The sequence below is a fragment of the Choloepus didactylus genome, chromosome 24, assembly GCF_015220235.1.
Source record: "Choloepus didactylus isolate mChoDid1 chromosome 24, mChoDid1.pri, whole genome shotgun sequence".
In the NCBI taxonomy this organism is placed as follows: domain Eukaryota; kingdom Metazoa; phylum Chordata; class Mammalia; order Pilosa; family Megalonychidae; genus Choloepus; species Choloepus didactylus.
Window position 1 is genome coordinate 611,268 of NC_051330.1, and position 23,097 is coordinate 634,364.

Below are 23,097 nucleotides of genomic sequence, written 5' to 3' on the forward strand. Positions count from 1 at the left end.
TAATATAAATTCTTCATAAAAACTGGGAATGAAAAGATTTCATTCATTTCATTTCATCTACCTTTCTTTACGTTGTCCACATCATAGATTTTCTCATAGGTGAAGTTTAAATACAGCATTTTATTTTGTCCTGATAGATTTCCTCGTACTTTTCCAGAGCCTTATGTCAGATTCACCTATTTCAGACTGTGAATAAATAGTCTTCAGGGGAAAACTGGATGTATCTAACAGCAAATAATTTAGAGGTATCTATCCAACGTTCAGTTTGTCTCAGAGATTGGGCATTCTGTGCCTTTCCTTGTTTTACTAAGTTTCAGAAGGTACAAAAAAGAAAGGACTCTTTAGTGCATTATTTAATAATTTAAAATTTCCACTTTACATTTTAGCATTTTGCAGTGTCAGTAATAAACGGTCTTTTATATAAGGTCACCTAATTCTAGTCTTGAAAATCACAGAAAATTCTGCCAAAATTTTCAGACATTACACTGCAGATTTGTGGGGTAGAGAAAGATTCTGGAAGCAAGACTGGATGAGCAGAGATTTGCTTTAGATTGTGACCTGGAGTAGAAAGAAACCCCCATCCCCCTGTGGCCCATGAGGAGGCCACCTTGGATGCGGGTTCTGGGTCCTCTGTGCAGGAGCTGTGCATCCTTGAGAAAAGTTCTGGCCGTCTCTGAGCTCGGTCTCCCCTTCTGTAAAACGAGAGCCCCTGGGGTCATGGGTTAAATGACTGTAGGATATGCAGGCGCTCAGAATGTCAAACAGGCATGTTTGGATTATTTTTCCCTTTCCCTCCCCCTTTAGTCTATAAGAATGATCCTTGTCCAGCTGGCGTTTTGAAGGGGTCACTCCAGCCGCTGTGTCGAGGGCCAGGGTTGAGGCAGGGAGTGTGGGGTTTGGGGGCTGTGGTGGCTGTGGAGGTATGAGCAGGGGGACCTCTGCCCTGAGATCCCTGCTCGTAGGATTTTGAGATGTCAATTAGACACGCAAGTGGAAACATCGAGTGGCCGTCAGGAGAGAGGATTGGGACAGAGAAGTAAAACGTGCAGGTTGTCACTGGTGTCCAACACCGGAGACTGGTAGCAAGGGCTTGGGAGTGGAGAGGGAAGGGAGATGGGGAGGCACTGCCAGTGGTGGAGGAGGAGACGAGGGGCCCCGGGACCCTGTGAGGACATGTACAGAGGGAGGGGCGTCAGCGTTGGCACATTTGCCAGCGAGTCTAAAACGATAAGGACAGGAATTGGTCGTTGGAGTCGGTGCTGGTGCAGCCTTGGTGAGAGTGGTTTCCGTGGAGTGGGAGAAAAGCCTGACACGGGTGTGTGTGTGCAAGAGTGGGCAGCAAGGAACTGGACATACACCTGCGGACTCTTCAGGAGGAGTTTGGCTGCACTTAGGAGTAAAGAAATGGGTGAGAGCTAGTGGGGGATGGCGGCAAAAGGAAGTGGCTGTTGTTGCAACGTGGGAGAAAGAAACCTTTCTGTTTAGATGGTGATGGGAATGCCCTGGCCAGGAGGCAAATATGGATGATGTAGGAGCAAGAAGAGAGGATTGCAGGAGTGGTGTCCTTGAGTAGGCACGAGGCTGTGGGGTCTTGGGAAGCAGGATGGGGCCTCGCGGGGACCCCAGGCAGCTGCTCCGTGGCTGGGGCCAGGGACAGCACGGGGATTCTGGGGGTCTTCTCTCGTGACGGCTTCGGTCTTCACAGAGAGGGGCACAGGTGGGAGAGAAACGTGGGAAATGTCAGGAGGCAGGGGAGCTGTGACACTGGTTTCACCTTTTGGCTATGAAGGTGTCCTTCGGATTTAGCCGTATGGATGCAGCAGAGCTCGGAAGGCCGAGGGACGCTGATGTGCGGGTTGAACCAGCCGCCCTGGCGTTGCTGCGGGAGCTTAGCCTCTTGGAGGGCCCACCACGGGTCCTCTCCTCATTTCATTTCTCTGATGCGCACCTTACATCATCACTTTTTTAACTTGCTGTGTACGTGATCTTTTTCTGGCTTGTGTCTTCTGGTACAGTTGCTTCTAGTTTCAGAAATTTACATTAAATCCACACGTTACAAAGTGGTGTTGCAGCCAGACTGTAGCTCGGTCTAAACACGGAGGGGATGTGGCCTGGGGAAGGACAGGCTGAGGGGTCACAGGAGCCCGGGGCCGCTCCCGTCCCTTCACTGGCATGTCCGTCCCCACTCGAGTGCCCAGCTCGGGAGCCTTATTTCCCCAGCTCGAGACCAAGGAGGCTGGACAGGGTCCCTCGGGTTCCTCTCACCCCACGGGAGCCACGGACATGGGTGGATTTAGCACAAAACGTGATTCCACGTGGGCTAATGTCACGATCGTCTGGGTTCAGGCTCATCTGATCATTCTGTCCCAGGTACTGTTCAATGACATTGATCTAGAACAGGGAGGCATGTGGACTTCATTATCATGCTTTAGTAAACTGCAGTCACAGTTTATACAGATGCAGAGGGCAAGACTTAAAGAATTGTCTAAACTTGGAAATCCAAACTTAATCTTATTTGGAAATGCCTCTGCTGATCCAGTGGGGTGGCCCAGTTAACTGCTGGTTGATGGGGATAAATGTAATTTACGTTTTCCTTTGCATGATTCTACTTCATGTAACATGGATATAAGGCATTTCAGTTGTATTTTCCTCAAGAGCGTCCTCAGACATCGATCAATGGAATAAAGTGATCGAGCAGCTAGGAACACCGTCAGCAGATTTCATGAAGAAACTTCAGCCAACTGTGAGGAATTATGTAGAAAACAGACCAAAGTATCCAGGAATCAAATTTGAAGAACTCTTTCCAGATTGGATATTCCCTTCAGAGTCTGAACGAGATAAAATAAAAAGTAAGATATCCTTCATTCTTGTATCTGTTTTTGTAATTGAGTTGAGGCTTTTACTTTTCATGATCATGAACAGTGGGAGATAAAATAGCTGAAACCCTCAAATAAAGTCATTTACTGGCTAGAACTCTAATATGGGAAGACATTGTGGAGAGAAAGCTAAAGACCTACAAGTTTTGCCCTTAATGAAACAAACTGGAATTCAGAAAGTTTTCAGATGTAAAGAAGCCTTGAATAAAGGTTTAGTCCAGTTGAAGAGTCAGAAACCATATTATAGCAGGTCAACAAAAACCTTCTCCGAGGCAGATTGCCTGGGGGGAAAACAGATTTATTTCTGTCAACATCAACGTAAACGGTGTCTTCATTAGAAGAACCCTAGTCTGTCCTTTGCTTTGAACTTTAATTGCTGAAATCTGGGAGAGCCTTATATGTAACTGATTTATTGAGCTCATTGCTTTTTCCCAACTACTGATCTCTAGATTTAAAAAGTAAATTAAGAGAAGTGTGTATTGCCAACTTCCATAGATAGGCCAAGCAGAGACTTCTGTGAAGTATTTTATACTGTGTGAACATGGGATTATCACGTGGCTTAAAAAGTCTGTTTTGATTTCATTTTGACGTAACATTAAAATAAAAAAGTACTCACCCGAGCTCTCAGCCGTGCCACCCTGGCCATGGCTTCCCTGCCCCTCGTGATCCGCCCCCTCGGCTCACAGATCCAGAGGCAGAAAAACACATACGGAGAAGCCTGTTTTGTAACGAAAGGGGCTGTTTGATTTTTTTTTTTTTTAAAGAAAAAGGCTCTATTGATCTTGAACCTATAAAAAGTTTCTCAAATGTTCATTTTCCCCATCTCAGAATGTGAAATTTAATATGCCTTTCTTATTATCTGCGCTATCACAAGTAGTTTTGGGTCATGTGATTTTCTTTGCTTTCAGATTAACAGCATCTGTTTATTAATCTAAGACTTGTTTTTTTCACCCTAGCAAGTCAGGCCAGAGATTTGCTGTCGAAAATGCTGGTGGTGGATCCCGACAAGCGGATCTCCGTGGACGAAGCGCTGCGCCACCCCTACATTACCGTGTGGTACGATGCTGCCGAGGCAGAGGCGGTGAGTGTCTCGCCTTCCTCGAGAGAGAGGCTGCCGGGTCGTTGAGGCTGGGCTCACGGCCCCTGTGGGGTCACTTGCCTTCGGGGCTCCAGCCCAGAGCCCGGGGAGTGGACAGGCCGACACTGGCGATGAGACGGGCTTCGCTTCTGCGGATGTGGGAGGTGATGCTCACACCTGCCGTGTGTGCCGTGGGCTTCGGCACATATCCGAGCTCCACAGTCAGGGGAACTTCCTGACATCCCGAGTTCGCTGACCTTTCCCCAGAGGTGTCCTGCTTCCCCGCTCCCCACCCTGGGGGAGCCCCACTTCCGGTTGGGTGCTCAGGTGCGTTTTGCCGGAGAAACAACGGCGCACTGGGTCTTTAGTTGGAAGCAGCCGTGGCTAAAGGCCTCTGGATTTTTGGTCACCATCTTAAACGACAATAACCCAACGTACAAACATCCGACTGGTCCTTTTGCTATGGTCCGTTTCTGAGCTGGGGATTGGGCTTGGGGGTTCTCAAGGGAACAAATGCAAACCTGAAACGTGCCCTAGGAGAGAGCTGTGCCTTCCACGGGCCCTAGTGCAGGGCCCAGGCCGGGGACCCCCAGGACGCCATCTGTGGTCAGTAATTCCACAACTGCCTTTGGGCAGATGCCCTTCAGAGTGTTGTGAGGACACGTAATGAATAAGAGGACCGTACTAGCCCGATTTTGAGGGCTAATCTTTCCTTAATTTATTTTGCTTCTGAAACTGATATAATGCCACATGGTGAGAAAGTCTTTAGTAAACCGGGTGCTGAATGAGTTAAATCCACGTTGATTTCTCCCCAGCAATTTTCCCTTTGGTTTTGAATGCCTCCTTGTTTTTTAAACCATTGACTTTGTGTCATTTAATTCCTAGCCACCACCTCAGATTTACGATGCGCAATTGGAAGAAAGAGAACATGCAATTGAAGAATGGAAGGGTAAAGATGATTTTTATCCTTATTTATGACATTTCTCGTGGATGCTCTTACATTTTTGACAATAGCCCTTTCAGGAGAAGGGCAGGGGAGCCTGCAGCCCACCCATCCTGTATCTTCCTAGTTTCCAGTAGGAAAAACGAAGATCACAGAATTAGAGAAGACCATGTATGAACTGTATATTTACTTCAAAAGAGAAAAATGCAGACTTTTACACATGATTTGACATTATCAAACCTTGGTTTGTAAACTGAGCTCAGCAGATGGCGCACACTTACCCGGGAACACATTGCACGTTCTCTGAGTTGCCCACTTCACTTAGCTGCCAAGTTCCTGGAGCCAGGGCTGGAGACCATGTGACCGTCCATGCGTATTTTTAGGACATGTCTTTGTATATATGCTTTAAAAGTTAGCTGTGAGGAAGCAGCAGGTCAGAAATATGCAACTAGGTGTGATCACGCAGTCTAAGATTAACTAGGCATCCCGTAACAGAGTGAAGTGGCAGTGAAGAGCTGAACTAACAACTTCTCATTAAAAAGCAGGTAATTTAATTGAGAACCGTGCTCAGGGCAGGTCAGAACTGATGGTGCGCTCTTGCCAAGGGCCCAAAGGTGCTGCTCCCCTACTCGCGTCCACGCCCAGCAGGATGCTGCCCAGAAGCCACACCCCGTGGCCACAAGTGGGCTCAGTACCCAGCAGATGTGTGCAGTCTGCTAGTTTGGGTTCATAATTAACAAACTTTTAGGAACCCCTGATAACTTACTAAATAGGTAAATTGGTTTCTCTATAAAATGCAAGCTGAGGGGATCTTTTCAAAGCCTGGAAAAGGTTTAGGTATTTGGATTCATTTCTGGCCAGTCAAGAGGGGCTCCTAACCCATAGGGATGCTGGTTGCATCTGGAGAGCCACGAGTATGGGGAGAACGGGCGTGAGCCCGTCAGATGCTTTAGAATATTCTGCAAGAGCCGCTCGCTTTTGAAAGCCCCCTAGAGGTAACAGTAGTGTTGAAAGAACGCAGTGGCATGAAACACGGGTAATTTTGGCTTGGGTACGCCATATTACTGCATCAACTGTGTATCACCATTGAAGACACACGAGATGGGGACCCTAGGGTGGTTCCCGTTGACTTGGAAGCAGGTTTCAGAGATGCAGACGCAAGGGACGAAGCATTTTAACTTGGTTTTCTGTTCCAAGAGCTCATATACAAAGAAGTCATGGATTGGGAAGAAAGAAGCAAGAACGGCGTTGTCAGAGAGCAGCCTTCAGGTTAGTGATTGCTTCGACTGGTGGAACGTCTCTCTCCTTACTCGGTTTTCACCGGCGGCAGCAGTTGGCTCTGAGCCCCCTTGGGCAAAGCCCCCTCTCTGGGCTTGTCTTGGCAGCGGCACCGCTTCACTGCTGTGCCAGCATCAGACCAGCCCCGTCACACGCTCCGGTCTCGTCCCCGCACAGCTGCCGTCAGCTCGCTCTGCCGCGGAGGAGGCTGGACCAGGGCCTCCTGGGTGTGCAGGAGCAGCTGCCCACCGGTCCCACACTTAAAAAAGTACGTGAGGTGCAGATCTGGGTAAAACGGAAGTTGGTTTTCTTTTCAGAAAATTGTTTGTCCAATTCTTCCATTTTTTTTTCTGCTTGATCTACGTAGCGTAGAAGCCTGACTGAAAACAGTGTCATTTCATAACTGCTAGAATTGGTGATACTAGTGATGTCAGCTTATATCATCAGTAGGGGTCTGTTTACTGACTAGAAGTCCTTAATTATGTTTATTTTCTTACTTCGACTCTCTGGAAAACACACGAGTATACACAGGAAGTGTGGATGACACTGCTTACTTACTCTTGCTTTTGTATCTGGCATGACGTATGTGTTATGAGGTCAAGAGACTATAACTTCGGCAAGAATTCGGGAGTTTTTGTTAGCTAAGCTCAAATGTCAGATGGCAAACACTGATCTCTCAGAGACTGGATATTTTATTTTTGCTGAGACCAGGCTAAAATGTAGATAGTAAGAAATATAGTTTTGTTTGCCTGGAAAGATTAAAATGTCACTTTTCCTGACTCATACAATAAAACTAAAATAAACAAGAAGCCACCAAATTTTTTTATATCTTTTCTTTTCTTTGGTGTATACTCCTTATTTCAGAAGTGTTTTGATTGCCAAACATTTTTTGAAGCTTATTGCTTTTTCTCTTGGACTTTATTTTTATGGTTATAATCAAAATGTTTGATGCAATCGGAATCCTATTTGAGTTTTACCTTTTGTGACACTGATAGTTTTAGGATAAATTCAGCAATTTCCTTTTAAGGTCTTTTTGAAACTGGTTGGTATTTTTCAAGTCATTAACCTGATTGTACATAGCTACCTATGTGATGTTGAGCCACTGAGAAGAAAAAGAGAGTGTTACCAGGAAAGACCCGGGAGAACGTGGGATTCTGGACCTAAGGAAAGACTCAAGGAAAAGTTTAAAATACATGAACTTCTTTATCCTAATAATTTGGACTGGGAAACGGCAAATGGGAAGAGCTGGAAAATGGCCTTAAGTCTCACTGCCTGGGTTTGCAGCAGTGTCGTGCCTCAGATTTTATTCTGTTTGGTTTTCTCAGCACAGATGCAGCAGTAAGTAGCAACGCCACACCATCACAGTCGTCCTCCATCAATGACATCTCATCCATGTCCACCGAGCAGACGCTGGCCTCAGACACGGACAGCAGCCTGGACGCCTCGACGGGGCCCCTCGAAGGCTGTCGATGATGAGGCAGAGACAGCAGCTCCCCGTTGCTGAAGGATTCTCACTTCCATGGGCCCGAAACGCTGGGGAGGGGCCGGAACCAAATAGAGAAACTCCGTGCTCTGCATGTAAGAAACACACTGCTTTGCTCTTCTGGGTTCTGATAGGATTGCCTCTAGATTACAAAACGGAGCAGATTGTGTCTGACGAAAAACAGTACAAGCCACACATTTAGAGATTTTGTTCAAGGTCATTTCAGGTGAGCAATTAGACTAGAATAATTTTTTTTTAAGTCATTTGGTAATGAAAGTGGCAATTTCTCACCATCAGTAACTGCTGGGACTTATATGCATGTCGTCCCACATGCTTGCTCGGTCTTGCCCATCTAGCACTTTGGAAACCAGTATTTAAATGCCAAATAATTTTCCAGGTAGTGCTGCTTCTAGAATTATCTCTTAATCCTCTTAAGTAATTTGGTGTCTGTCCAGAAGAAAAATAGATTTCTGTGTATTAATTGGCCACCATCCTATTATCCTATCTTACCTTCTTTGAGGGTATCGTTTACTCTTTTATATGTCAGAAGAAAAGGACTATAATTAATCTATTTAATAAATAAAAATTAACTTTTCTTTAATTTGTGATTATGAATCATCACTGCTAAAACCAAGGCACGTGTGTCCATCAGTGGACATTTTTTTTCTCTAAATCATCTTAATCTGGGAGGATTTGTAAATTCAGCTTAACTGCATGATAAAATTTCAAGGTTTGTTCTGTGCTGCTTAAGACTTGTATGCCTTTAAGATCTATCTATCTTCTCTTATTTCTTGGTCTTCTGGGCTTCTTATTAACTTAGAATATTGCCTAGAACTTTACCTTTTTCCTTAGGCACCAAGCATATTCCATCTCAGCAATATGACGGCAAGTAGATTCTTGACTCCGTTACCTAATGTTAGAGTAGAATTGTGCAAAATAGTCACTAACAATTACTAAGCACCGTTTCCTAAGTGCTTATTTTGAGCCAGAGACTGGAGTTGGCCCTTGGTTTACCTCATTCATTTAAGATAAAATGCACGAGTCGGCAAGGCAGCGTTTCTCTTTCTGATGCGACGTTCTCACTCAATTTTACCTCTTTTCTGAAAGAAGCCAGGTCAGATGTGGACCCGCTTTGGTCCGTGTTAGGCAGCAAGGCTGACGTGGAGTGCCTGTCTGCTGGGGTGGTTTTCCTTCCGTGGGGTGTTTCCCGTTCCTGAGGGAATCCACGCGTGTTCCCGGGAAACTCTTCAGAGGGTGCAGAAGCAACACCTGAAAGAGTAGGGATAAACTGTTGGACATTTTGTGATTTAAACTGCTCACCTGAAATTGATGCTTTCAGACTTTTCAATACGTCAGTATGTCAATTACAGACCCTGAGTATTTAAATGTCGCTGCAGAGATGGAGTTACAGTGGTCACATCTTGGTTTCCTGTGCTCATAATTTTTTTTGCCCTTGAGCTTACTTTGTTACAGACTCATGTCTTGTGTTTAGTTGTTTGGGAAGCTATCTGGTCAACATTCTATAGAGTGTGTTCTGAGGAGGAGTTTGATAAGAAAGTTTATTATAAATATTATCTGAACCGTAAGACTGTACCAGGTTTACCTTATCGGTCGATTTTGCCACTGGAAGCTGGAACCTTGATGAACAAAATTAATATTGGAATAAGAAATAGTTTATATTGTGTCATTTAGACACAGCCTAGTTACAAAAAAAAAAAATACTAACTTGGCTTGAGACAAAAGCAGCTGTTTTATGGCTTGGCATTATTTTGGCTTTGGTGGCCTGATTGTATGATTTTAAAAGACAACACTATGCATATATAAACATCCTTGAATGGCCTTCTCTCTAACACGTGTTCTTTGAGAAGACTTTACCTAATTGATCTTTAAAAGGGAAAATGAAGACAGGGCATTTTAACGATTCCTTATCTGCCCTGAAAGTGGATGTAAACACAGCCCCTGGTCTTGTGGGCTCACCCAGGTCCCGCTCACCTGCAGGCGTTTGTAGGCGGAGCGCGGTGCCGGCAGGTGGGCGCGGGGCTCACCTGTCCCCGTGTGCCATTCACCGAGCCCATGGTCGCAGGTGAGGCCCCCGAGGCCATGGGCAGGTCTCCTGCAGCAGGTGGAGGTGGGGGCACCTGGGAGGGGCCACAGGGCTGGAGATGACAGATCGTCGTAGAAATACCTCACCCAGTGGCAGGATGCCCCGTCCTGAGCTGGACTTGCCACGGTCCTGGTGCAACGCAGGTGATTTCCGACTGTTCTCTATGGCTAAGAGCTGACGTTGGATAAAGAATTGAAAAGTGAAAAATGTGCTCGACTTTTTCATCTTTTCTATTTTATTTTTGTAATTTATATTGTACACAACCTTGGAAGTAACTATTTTGCACATGTATTTTTATAAACCAGGTAATTTATTGTTATCCTGGAATTTGGACTAGGTTTGTTTGGTTTATTGGCTTAATTTTCCGTCAGGAAGGAAATGCCTGCCTCCTCGTGTTGGCTGTGTCGGGCGCGAGTTCCAGAGAGCAGAGCTCCAGCAGACTGTGAGAGTGCTTTAGGGACACCGGCTGCTCAAAAGGGGAGCAGGGCTCCACTCTTACCTTTGGAATGTGAAATTCAGAGCCCAGGTGTTGAACGGGGACTCCCGATGCGGGGCCCCTCGCCGATCCACAAGATTGGCACTCGGAACGCTGAGTGGGGTTCCGGATCAGTCGGGGTGTAGCACTGCGTAAGGCGTGCCCAGGATGTACGTGTTCATCCAGCTGATTTCTAAAGTAAACTCCCTCCAGTGTTACATGCTGGTAGCAGACAGAGGTGTGACCTCGCAGGATGCACGTCTCACAAGTGACATTGCCTGTGTTTTTGTAATAAAATATATTATGTGTGTTTTGACTGGTGAAAATAATACAGACTACATTTTAAAAGAGAAGCGCATAGCAGTCCCATCTTTGTGTGTTTCTAAGTGACACTTGACTGTATTTTTACATCACCGTCTCTGATTACAGATTTACCATGGGCACCAATAGGCCTTGGAGCATCATGATTTCAATCAATACGAGCAGGCGTTTTCCAATTGAGAGGAAAAAGCATTTGTCTATTTGTTCTCTTACTGAAAATATTCTGTAGATTCCTGAATCTGATATTTCAGAAACAATGGCAGTACATTTTTACAACAACATGCAAATACAAAATGAGACATTCAGGTATCGGCATATTTGTTCTCTCACGAGGTGTAGCCAGGAGAATCCACAGTCAGCCTCCAGCTGGATTACTGTCAGCCGCTCACGTGCTGGTGGCCTGTGGTTTTCTGCACTGAGAGCCACTTCCGTTTCGTCTGTCCTTGGGTCACTGCAGGAGGGCTGACACTTAAAACGAGAGACCTCTCCATGGTGCATTTCCCTTCCTGATTCTTCTAGAATTATTCCAGATAGATGAGAATTGATCTTGTTTTTAAAGGTCTCTAGAAAAGGAAACCGTTTCTCCCGATACTAGTCTGGGCTCTGTTTCACTGTCTGCTCCTGTCTGCCTTCAGCATCGACAGAACTAAAATACGTTGCCCACCTTCAGTGTAGATAATACTAAACTACTTATTTACTGACTGAAAGGGTACATGAGACTCGATGGTGGGTTGTTTTCTTTTTTTGGGGGGGGGTTGGGGGAGTTCTGGGGTTTTAATATTTCAAAGTAACTCCATAATCAGCTACTTGCTGTGGCCCCCAAAGATTCCATGGCTATTCACGTAAATTTAAGCACAAGGTACCCTTTGACAATAGGCAAATTACTGGATGTTTTTTGTTTCTAATCAGAAAAATTGGAAACAAGATCTGTAGCCACAGAGGGGACGGCCACAGCGGACGGGGGTGTCTCACACGCCGTGTGCTCAGGCCGCCGGCCCCACACTCCCTCACAACTGGGGAGACTGAGGCTTTGGGGACCGAGGTGGCGTTGACAGAAGGGTGTGTTCCAGTTTGCTAAAGCCGCCATCATACGAAACACCAGAAATAGACTGGCTTTTATAAAGGGGATTTATAGGTTATAAACTTACAGTGCTAAGGCCATAAAAATGTCCAAACTAAGGCATCAAGAGGACACCTTCACTGAAGAAAGGCCAAGGGTGTCCGTAACCCCTCTGTCAGCTGGGAAGGCACGTGGCGGGCATCTGCTGGTCCTTTGCTCCCAGGCTCTGGTTTCAAAATGTCTTTCTCCAAAATGTGTCTGGGCTTGTGTCTCTCTTAGCTTCTCTCTCTCAGCTCCTGTGCATCCTTGCTCGTTCTCCTGGGGCGTTTCTCTCTAGGCATCTGGGATCCTCTCTTAGCTTCTTTGGGGCAGACTCTGGGCTTCATCTCTTAGCTCAGCATCTCCAAACGTCCTTATGTCTGCGTCTCCCAGCGTCCGTGTCTCTGTCAGCTCTGAGCTCTCTTAAGGACTCTGGTAAACTAATCAAGACCCACCCTGAACGGGTGGGGACACATGTCCATGGAAACAACCCATCAAAAGGCCTGAAAAGCTCCTCCGCTCAGATTGTCCGAAGGAAGGGAATTCCCTTCCCACTGAAGTTTTCTGCATGGTTTTGACTGTTAGAAAGTTCTTTCTTAAACTGAACTGAAACCCTGCTCCCACAGGTTCTGCCCTTCGGCCAGTGCTTTCCTTCGGGTGAAACCGAGCGAGGCTGATCCAGCGTTCCGAGGAGCCTCTTATACGTCAGTTGGAAAGGCAGCCTCCCAGTCCAAGCAGGGGGGACAGCCTCAGGTGGGCAGGGTCCCGCCGGCCAGCGTCTCCGGCCAGCCCAGGGCCATGTGGGAGGGTCTTCACCGACACCCACCACAGCTTTCTCTGATCCACTTCCTGTCACATTTCAAAAAGAGACGGGCCCAGCACCCTGCATTCCTGCTGACCCCACGTGAGGTCGTTCTGTGACTTCTTGGGAGGAGTGGGTGGTGAGCACCAGGGTCCCTCCAGTGCCCTGTGGCCGGCTGACAGAACGCACCCGGTTACTGTCCCCGGGTCCCGCGTCTGCGAAGGGACGGAGTCGGGCAGGGAGAGGCCCGTGCTGCTCCCGCTTGTTTCCGTTTGAATACAGGAGCAATGTGTTCTGGAGCCCACGTGGCCGTCATCCCAGAGTGAGCCAAACCACCTAACACCAAGCAGCCCGAAATCTCTCGGCAACTGCTACAGATCATTCCAGAGCTTGTCGCCTGGGGCACACCTTCCATTATTTTGTGTTTGGTTTCTTTTCTTTTCCACTATTAGCGTCATGCTGCTTTGTTTTTATTTTATTTTAATCTGGGCTAGAGCTTAGTACAGAATTTCATTTGTAGATAATGCTAGGCAGCTCTCCATGTCCAAAGTTGATTTTTTAGGTATTTTGAAGCAGTAAATTATCACGCTCAAGATGCTGTAAAAATAAATAAATATTTGAGCGGCAACACTCAGCTGCTTGAGTTTACTCAAGGATGGTTATCTCCCTGTCCTTCATGAAAGAAGGAATACGGCTAGTCCCCTCCGCCTCCGGCAGGCCTCGTTCCTCTGTGTTGGGCCTGTCACCTCGTGGCGGGGAAGCAGCCCCTGCCCGTGCCCTCTCAGCAGCATCCCGCCTGCCGTGATCTTCTCCCTCTGCCTCATCAGTGTGCCGTGACGTCACCCGTAGTAAGAAGGAAAAGCTGCACCGTCCGGCGTCACCCTCGGCTCCCTTCCCGGCACACACCATAGCAGTCCATCCACTGTCTCCACCTCCCTTCTTTTAAGTTAAAGACGAAGGCAGTGTATGTGGGTTGAAGAGGTAGAAAATATAACCCAGAATAAGAAATCAAACTCACCATGTTCCTCTGTGCAGAGACAACCACTGTGTTACATGCACGCTTCAGACGTGTTTCTCTTGACCGATGCACACTTACTTTGCTGTTGTTTCTTATTTTTTTTTATTTTTGCCAAAACGAGTTCATACTGCCCATGGTTTCTGTAACTTGCGTGCTTCAGCTTTGATCTGGAACTTTCCATGCCTGTAAATTTTCACACGATCTGACATCTGGGCCAAGAGATGCCCCAGAATCCTTTACAGCTGGCCATGGCCCACATGCTACTGGCGTTCGGGTCCAGCCACGGCCCACAAGCTCCCGGCATCCAGTTCTGGCCACGGCCCACAAGCTCCCGGCATCCGGTTCTGGCCACAGCCCACGGGCTCAGGGTGTCCAGGTCCAGCCACGGCTCACAAGCTCCCAGTGTCCGGTTCCGGCCACAGCCCACGGGCTCAGGGTGTCCAGGTCCAGCCACGGCCCACAAGCTCCCAGTGTCCGGTTCCGGCCACAGCCCATGGGCTCAGGGCGTCTGGGTCCGGCCACAGCCCACAAGCTCCCGGCGTCTGGTTCTGGCCACAGCACACGGGCTCCTGGTGTCTGGTTCCAGCCATGGCCCACAGGCTCATGGCGTCCGGTTCTGGCCACAGGCTCAGGGCCTCCAGTTCTGGCCACGGCCCACAAGCTCACGGTGTCCGGTTCCGGCCACGACCCACAAGCTCACGGCCCATGGGCTCACAGTGTCCAGCTCTGACCATGGCCCACGAGCTCCCGGCCTCTCGTTCTGGCCATTGTGTCCCGGGACCCCGGCCCTGTGTGGCTGCTCCCTCGAGCTCGCAGCACCCCTGCCCACTGCCAGTGCTTCCCGGACTCTGTCCCCGACGGGGTGCCAGTCCACCCACACGTTACCTGGCACCTTGTGCTTCGTATCAGCTGCACCGGGAGACGTTCAGTGTCTTCGACCCACTGTCAGCGACGCTAACACTGACCTGGGTAGGAGGGTAACAGTCTGACTCTCCGTCATACGGTTATGTTTTCCTCCCCGTGTCCACGTGGCCTTGCTGTGGGCATCGCCCATCCAGCACGTGCCTGGTGGACAATCCTCACAGGACCGAGAAGTTCATGGACGTTGCCCGTCAGGTAGAGCTTCCTCGTGTCAGCTGGGCCGTGGTGGCCCCGGTGCTGCCTCTGCGCTCCTCTTGGCGACGGGGCTCAAGGACAGTGCTAGTGAATAGCTGCTCCACGTGATCTCACGGGAGGGTCACTTTTGCAGCCGTGGGGTGGGCTGAGGATCGGGGCTCACCTGCGCCAACACCCGAAAGGCAGAGGGAAACCTGAGGTAGCTTCACACCAGGCAGGAGACAAGACCACCTGGGGGGGTGCTGAAAACAAACGCAGCAGACGAGAGCCTTGGAGGCCCTGGGGCCCCCTCGCCGGGGAGCTTCTGACTCCGCACAGAGGCTGGACGTCCAGCTCGGGTCCTGGCGGAAAACCCAAGAGGCTCCGGTGTTCCCACAGGGCTGCAGTGGCCGGGGGAGGGGGCCGGGCCTGGGTGCTGCTGGTGGGTCTTGGGGTGCCCCCCTTCCCCCCAGGTGTTCCGCAAGTCCTGAGTGTGACAGGCGCCCAGTGGGGACGCAGCAGGGGAGAGAGCGTTATCCTGGCAGTGCCCCCACCTAGCACCCGGTGGGCCGGTCGTGACCCAGCTTGTCCTGTAGGTGAAACCCGCAGGAGGCACCTCCCAGCCCTGCACTCGGAGCTCTGCTGGTGCTTCCTCCGCGCCCGGTGAAGCCGCCTCCGAACCCAACCATAAGCTCCCGAGGCCAGGGGTGGGCCACGTCTGAGCCGACGTAATGTGGAACGAGGGGGTCCGAGCGGCCGAGGGCGGATCGTGGGGGCGGGTTTTGCACCCTGCACCCCGATCTTGCCCTCCGGAGTTCACAGCTGTGTGTGGGCACCCCCACCCCCATCCCCGCCGCAGGACCCGCCCTGGGGGTGTGCGAGCTCAGTTCTCCGCTCCGCGCCCTGCTCGGCCTGTGGTCGCCATGGCAGCCCCTCCTCCCCTCCCTCACGCCCCTGCCCCTCGGCCCCCTGGCTCCACTCCCCGATAAACCGCCTGGGCTCGGGCTCGGCTGCCGGGGTCACCGTCACTCACGCCTCCCCTCGTCCTCACAGCGGCCGGTGCTGGGCAAGGCTGGGTCTCTGGGTGTGGAGGAAGTGGGGCCCCCCCAGCGGCTGCGCATAGGAAGACGTTGTCCGGGGGCTTCTCCAGCTGGGAACTCGGGAGAGTCTTCCCCAGACCCGAGGATGCAAGAGTCAGGGGCCAGGCTAGTGAACCGCCTCGGCCGGAGCCTGGAGTTCTCTCCCTGCTCTGATTTTCGGGCAGCCCACTTGGGGCCAGACCACCGGGAGCCCCTGCCCGGGAAGGTGGGCGGCTGCCGGATCCCGGGGGTCCTCTCCTCCACGCGCGCCGGCAACGCCGTCCTCCCTGAGCACCGGCCCCCAGCCCAGCCTCAGCAGAGCCCCTGCCCGCCGGAAGAGCCACCTGCCCCCCGGGAAAGCCCCCACCCTGTTCACCCGGGCGGAACCCCCGGCCACCTCCATCACGTCTCACAGACCTCCCCGAACCAGCCCTGGGAGCCCCTGCCCCTGCCCCGGGGCGTCCTGTCGCGCCCCTCCTTCCCCAGGCCACCCCCAGCAGCACGGGGGCAGCTCCACAGTGGGCAGGGCCTGCAGACTCGGCGGTCCAGGGCCCGGGGTCCGTGGGAGGGACACCGAGGCTCCAGCCGCAAGGGGACGTGCGAGGGGCTCGAGGGGCGAGACCACGACAGCCCAGGCAGGACGACCACCTCCTGCCGGGGGTGTCGCTGACAGAGCCGGGCCCGGCCAGGGCCCCCCGAGAACAGACCCGGCCTTGGCCCCTCTCCCCCGCGCTCCTACCACCCCTGCTCCCCAGTGCCCCGCCAGGCCAACCAGCCTCCTTCCCTCTCACAGGGGTGCCACAGGGACTCGGCCCCGGCTATCCCCTGTCCAGTGCTCGGCCCAAACCCACCCTCCCCAGAGAGGCCTTGCCTCAGTTCCCCCATCTGAAGGAGCCCCCCATGCCCAACCATTCTCAACCACTTCACCCTGTATTAGTTACCCTGTGGCCCTGGGGACAGCTCATCCTCTGTCCCAGTGCCTGACACCCCAACAATCCAGGGATGAGCTCCTTGCGTGTCCTGGAGCAGGCAGGGGGCTGGGGTGGGGCACTAGGGTGCAGTGGGCCTTATACTCTCTGGGGAGGGGGTGCTAATGCTGAGCCGGACACCTCCCAGGACTCAGCCACAGCAACCACAGCCAGTGGGTTCCCCAAAAGCCGGGGTGGCCCTGAGCCACTGGCCTCAAGGCTCCAAGAGCAGCTGGGCGCCGGCGATTGCAGCACACGTTCCAGCCTCAGCACAGACCCGGCCTCTGGGGCAGCTGTGGGCCTGGCCCAGCGAGGACACAGGAGCCCCAGAGGACACGCCTTCTCCCCCTCATCACGGGCCCCAGCCCTGCCTCACCCAACGTGGGACACGGAGCTGTGGCCACGGGCAAGTCACCCTCAGGCCCCCAGCTGTGCTGCCCCGGGCAGCCACGACCCCGGGCGCGCCCCACCCCACATCCAGTGTGGCCCCGGCCGTCTGCCTGGAGAAAGGTGCTCCGTCAGGGGCGGCCCGAGCCCGTGCTCACCAGGAGAGGGTGACGGCGGCCCCGGCCCCTCCAGAGCGTTCTGTTAGGAGGCCCTCATCATGCCACTCAGGCCCCAGCGGGTCACGGTGAGTGGGTGCTCTTCAGGGTTCACTGGCACCTTCTCTCTCCCTGAACCGAGGCTTCCAGACGAACGGAGGCTGGCACCCCTCGATTCTCACCTCCCACTCCTCGTTGTAGGGCCCGGCTTCTAAAGCCTCTTTCTCACCTAGCAGACTTCATCAGGTCACCCCGATGCTGGCCAGTCATGCCCAGGTCTGAGGGCTCAGCCCACCCCGGTGAGTGGACTTAGTCTCCCGGCATGCCTGCTCGCTCCGGCCTCAGTTTCCCCAACTGTGTGAGAGACAGCTGGATTCTTGTTTTCACCTGTCCAGTCTTCTGGGAACAGCCCATGGGCTTTCAGGGAGCAGCTGCCGCAGCTCCACTCCCCATCTGCTGCCAGGATTGACATGGGGCCGACTCCACCCCCAGCTCCTGGGAGGTGCCCCCAGGCCTTTACAGTCCTCACTCCCCAGGGCTATGGAAATGGCCACAGCTGAGCTTCCCAGCGCCTGTGTGCATGCGGCAGCCCTGGGCTCTTCTGGAACTAGAAGACAGTGTGCTCAGTCAGGGAGTGTGGGCCCAGGGGGCTGGGAGGTGGAGAGGCAGATTGTTATTCCTAATGTTTCAGCACCTGGATCCAGCTGTTCCTGAAAGCTGCCTCCCCTGCTTTGAAGGCTGCATGAGCTGATCCATTCCTTCTGTTCAAGCTGGTTGGGTAGGGTTTCCCACATGTCATCCAGCTGACCCAGTCTAGAGCAGAGGATAGATGTCTTGATCTCTAGGTGGGAACAAACCAGGAAACTTTTAATGTCAGGTGGAGCCAGTTTAGTGGGATCACAGGTTGCAGACCACCCCCCTCCCTTTCTCACGGTGAGGAACACACACCCTTATCCCCCTCCCACCTCAGTGTCTCCAGACCGGTGATCATCCTGTGGGCCAGTTCCCTGGGCGCTCCCTCCCCACACGAGGGGTGGGAGTATGGGTGCAGCCTCCCTGCCCTCTTGACGCCCACCCTGCGCCCACCATCCTCAGGGGTACAGGCAGACCAGAGTTCAGTGCGCAGCGCAGAAGGCAGGCGAGCACAGGGAGGGCGGCCTTGGAGAAGGGGGTGCAGGTTCTCCAGGTGAGGCGGTCGGCCAAGGACATTTGGGGTGCAGAGCCACGCCCAGGTGAGAGCCCAGGGAGCCGGGGACTGGGAGGGGCGGCGAGCTGCAGCCCAGAGCCCTGAACGCGGGCGGGACGCTGGGCCTTGACCCTGTGGGCCCGGAGCAGGCCGCAGGGCGGGAGCGGGCGGAGGGCGACGGGGCGGGGTCTCCGGCTGCTCCGCCCCCCTCAGCTGGCGCGTCCCGGGGTCCGGGCGCGCCGGGAGCCGGTGAGTGGGGCCGCGCGGGACGGGGAGGGGGCTGCGGGCCGGGTGGGCGTGTGCGGGGTGCGCGCCCGGGGGGGTCGTCGGGGCGGGCGCGGGGGCGCGCGGGCAGGTGCCAGCAGCGTGGCCGGCGGCGGGGCCGGGGCGCGGGGTCCGGGGAGGGCACCCAAGCTGGGCACACCCCGGGCCCGCGGCCGGAGACCCGCTGCCCTGCGCGCCCCGGCGGGAGCAGCGAGCTTCTTGGGCGCCTCGGGCGGGAGGAACAGACCCCGGATCCGGGGCTCCACCCCTCGCTGGGCCTCAGTTTCCCCGTCCGTGAAATGGGCTGCAAGGCTGGCCTGCTTGTGCAGAGGGGAGAGGGCCTGGGAAGGGAGAGAGGGCGTTGCCGTCCTGCAGGGGCAGGGGTCCGCCCGGGTTGGGTGTGCGTCCCGGGCCCCCCGTGAGAGGGACGCGGAGAGACGGGCGAAGAGGCTGGGGCGGCGGAGGGCAGGGGCTGGGGCAGGTGCAGGTGTCCCGCTGAGCCGCGCCGGGAGAGGCTACCTGCCGGGCCGTGTCCCGCTCCACAGCTGAGCTAACAAGGTCTCGGGGCCGGGGGTGGCGGAGCTGGGGCTTCAGCCCGCGCGGGGCCGGCTCCGAAAGCCGAGCTCGAGCCCCTGGGCCCGGCTGGGCCGCCCCTTGCGCCCCCCACCCCACCCCGGGGGCTGCCCCTGCCCAGGAGCTGCGGGAGCCCGAAGCTGACCCCGTGAGCAAAGGGGAAACCAAGGCGTGTCGGATGCCAAGTGTTAGGAAGGAGATGAAGCAGGGGCGCTGGGGCTGACAGGGACTGGTGGGGACCCTGCGCAATGCAGGGAGGAAGGGGCGTGACTCGTGTGAAAGGCTGAGGGAACAGCAGGTGCGGGGTCCCCGCGGCGCGCACAGCCCTGGGGGGGGGCAGGGGCTGAGGACAGCGCGGGGAGTCTGGGTTTGCTGTGGGCGCAGTGCGCGGTCCCCAAGGGCTTTCGGGGCCTGTTGGTGAAGGACGCCCGAGGCGGGAGTGGGGGGAGCACAGAGGGCAGGGGAGGGGCAGAGCTGCAGAGAGGACCTGGGGGTCGTCCGGGGAACAGGCAGAGGGGCCGGGGCGGGGACCAGCGGCGGGGAGGAGTGGAGAGGGATTCAGAGGAGCCCAGAGGCCTGTGCCCGCGCGTCCACCTCCCCGGGGCCACAGCACACCCCAGTCCTGGCGGGGGATGGCCAGGCCTCCTGCCCGTGTGAGCCGCAGTGGACAGTGGAGCTGAGTTGAGCTCAAGCATCCTTGAGGCTACATCCCTGCCGCTCTCCCCATCTCTGAGTGGCCGCTGGAAGAGGGGGCCCCAGTGTGATGAGATGCTGGGTGTTTGGGCTCAGCCAGTGTCTGCCCCCCTTCAAGCTGGACTCTGTGTCCTTCTGGTTTGCCATTTAAGTCATTTTGTGGTTTATTCCTACTGTTTCTTTTTGCAAAATAAGCCCTTTATGTGTTGTCACTAAAGTTAGCATATACATCCCTTTTGCACCTTGCGTTTTTCAGTTAAAAACATATCCTGACAAGCACATCTTACCGATCCCTGGAGACCCTTTTTCACAGCTGCATAGTACTCCATTTGGTGGATGTACCATGGTTTATAATGTCCTTTGGGTGAATATTTGTTTTTTCCCTAGGCTTTTAGTATTAAAATATTGGAGCAATGGATAAATTTGCACCTATGTTGTCTGTGTTTGTGGAGGTGTATCTTTAGAATAAATTCTACAAGTAGGAATAAATGTGTATTCATTCTGTTAGATATTCCCAAATTCTCCTCCTAAGGGGTTGCACCATTTCACACTCCCACAAGCAATGTTGGAGAGTGTATGTTTCCCCACAGTCCTGATCTGAGGGCTGAGAAATGCTATTGCGGTGCATTTTTAGTTTACCTTTCTATTACGCGTGAAAGCAGATATTTTTTTCATATGAGTCATTTGTCCATCTTTGTCTGTGAATTGTCCACTTTCCAATTGTACTTTGTCCATTTTCCTACTGGGTGTTTGGTCTTTTTTTCTTGGAGTTGAAAGTTTGTTTAAAGTATATATTTGAGAGGCTAGCTCTTTATCTTTATTACATTACAAATATTTTTCCCAATTTTTTTAATGTTATGAGTTTTGCCGTTTTTGTTTTTGAGTAGTTGAATTAATCAGACTTTTATATCGTCTAGAATTTGAATCCTGTTTAAAAGGCTTTCCCCCTCCCCCAATTATAAAGGAATTCATCTGTCCAGGCCTGCGGGACGATCAACCGAGGCTCCAGCTCCTGCGAGGGAGGAATGGTTTGGGACAAGAGACGCGAGGAACAACAGCAAGACAGGTTTCTGATCAAGCTGCAAAACTTTATTGAAGAGGCAGGGTATATATACTCTAGGAGAAGGGGAAGTGGCTAGTAAGAGCTCGTGGCGGTCTAGGATTGGTGGCTGCTGTTGCTAGGGCGGATGGCAGATGTAGGGTTAGCATTTTAGGGGTGAACTAGCACTTTTGGCACGAACTACTTCCGTAAAGAAGGCTGAGGGTAACTTAAGCTATTGTTGTATCAGCCCTGGCGGCCATGTTGCACATCTCCGGCATAGCTGAAGGTGGGCTTCATGCATGCTACCTTAATCGCCCTCTACATCCATCCATGTTTTCTTCTAATACATGCTTGGTTTTGTACTAATCTAATGGATCCAATTTAATCTTTTTCCAAATAGCTGTTCTCTATCCCAACATCATTTCTTTAAAAGTCCACCTTTTGAGATCACGTGAGACCACAAAGGGAGCAACAACCGGGGGCACGCCACGCAGCAGTGACTTAAATAAGATGGCAACGGCTACTTACGTGAGTCCGTAGCTCAGGCTCTCGTAATTGAGCTCTCGTGAGTCCGTCGTTCCCACAGGCCGCCTCCTTCCTGGTGGAAGCTGGTCGCTGACCTGGCCTGGGGGCGGAGAGCTTCCCAGAGGCGCGGCGGCTGCCTCGCTGGCCCCGGTAAACCCTGGCCGCCCTTGGTCTTGAGTGGGGCGGGGAGAGTGCGCTGGCAGCACCCGCCCGAGAATACCAGCTTTGCTCACCTACTGCCTGTCTGGTTGTTGAGTGAAAATCCAAAGGAAGATACCTGTCAGCTGAGCTATTAACAATGCAGTGACAGGAGTTAATGTCCTTCAAAGATGTAGCTGTAGACTTCAACCAGGAGGAGTGGGCTTTGCTAGACACATCCCAGAGAAAGCTGTTCAGAGAAGTGATGCTGGAGAATGTCAGTCATCTGGTCTCAGTGGGATGTGAGGTCTGCAAATCAAATATGTTTTCCCAGTTGGCAAAGGGAGATGTAGTGTGGAGAGAAGGAATGGAATTTCTCCAAAACCATAGCCCAGGCATGAAAATTGCCTGTAAAAAGCAAGAGATTATATTAACGCAACTTATCTACAGGAATGATCATTCTGAGGACACCTCATTGAACATGAGAGAACAAACAGCTGAAGAGAAACCTTATGACTGCTCTGCATGTGGGAAGTCCTTCAATCATTGTTCTACACTCAGACAACATGAGAGAACTTAGTCTGCAGAGAAAACCCATGAATGTCATCTGTGTAGGAAGCTTTTGCTCATACTTCTTCCCCCAGGCAACATGAGAGAAGGCACAGTAGAAAGAAGCCATAAGAATGTCATCTGTATGGGGACACCTTAATTTTTCTAAATTAGTTAACATGAAATTATTCAAACTTGAGTGGAAACCTATGAATGTCATCAGTTTAGGGAAGCATTCAGTCAGTATTCTCACCTTAGATGGAATGAGACAAGTCACAATCCAAGTACTGAATATGAAACAGATTTCAGCCATAGTTTTAAACTTTAAGCATGTCAGAGAATTTACACACTGAAGAGATGCTATGTAATCAATACAGTAGTGCCTTTAGTCGTCAGTACTATTTTAGTTAATATAGGGAAACTTGTATAGGAAACCACCCATAGGAATATCATTTTTGTAGCAAAGTGTTCTTATTTGCTAATGTGGCTGGAATGCAAAACACCAGAAATGGATTTGCTTTTATAAAAGTTATCTGCTTGCTCCCAGGTTGCATTTCAAAATGACATTCTCCATATAAAAATGTAACTTATGAGGGGTGACAATGGGATTGGGAAAGCCATATGGACCACACACCCTTTGTCTAGTTTATGGATGGATGAGTAGAAAAATGGGGGAAGGAAAAAAGTAAAGTCACCCAGTGTTCTTTTTCACTTTAATTGTTCCTTTTCACTTTAATTTTTGTTATTATTTTTTTGTGTGTGGTAATGAAAATGTCAAAAATTAATTTTGGTGCTGAATGCACAACTATATAATAGTACTGTAAACAGTTGAAGGTACACTTTGTTTAGTATGACTGCATGGTATGTGAATATATCTCAATTAAAATGAATTAAAAATAAAACAACCATATGGCCACTATCCCAGTGTTGTGCTTGTAAAAGATGTATTAAATTAAAAGATGCATT

The 23,097-nt window shown here is 51.9% G+C and overlaps 1 protein-coding gene across 9 annotated transcripts in view; it reads left to right on the forward strand.

Moving 5' to 3' along the window:
• Positions 1-13,112, forward strand: part of MAPK9 (mitogen-activated protein kinase 9) — a 56,401-nt gene extending 43,289 nt beyond the window's left edge. For 5 of the 9 annotated variants that reach the window (XM_037817551.1, XM_037817550.1, XM_037817555.1 and 2 more), the window contains 5 exons: positions 2,667-2,849; positions 3,833-3,957; positions 4,840-4,903; positions 6,095-6,166; positions 7,506-10,587. In XM_037817551.1, coding sequence (XP_037673479.1) covers positions 2,667-2,849; positions 3,833-3,957; positions 4,840-4,903; positions 6,095-6,166; positions 7,506-7,648 — 587 coding nt within the window. In that variant the 3' untranslated portion in view covers positions 7,649-10,587. Of the gene's footprint in view, positions 1-2,630; positions 2,850-3,832; positions 3,958-4,839; positions 4,904-6,094; positions 6,167-7,500; positions 10,588-12,283 lie in introns of those variants that run through there. The other 4 variants (XR_005214084.1, XR_005214085.1, XM_037817552.1 and 1 more) reach the window with 4 other exon arrangements.
• The last annotated feature ends 9,985 nt before the right edge of the window (positions 13,113-23,097 follow it).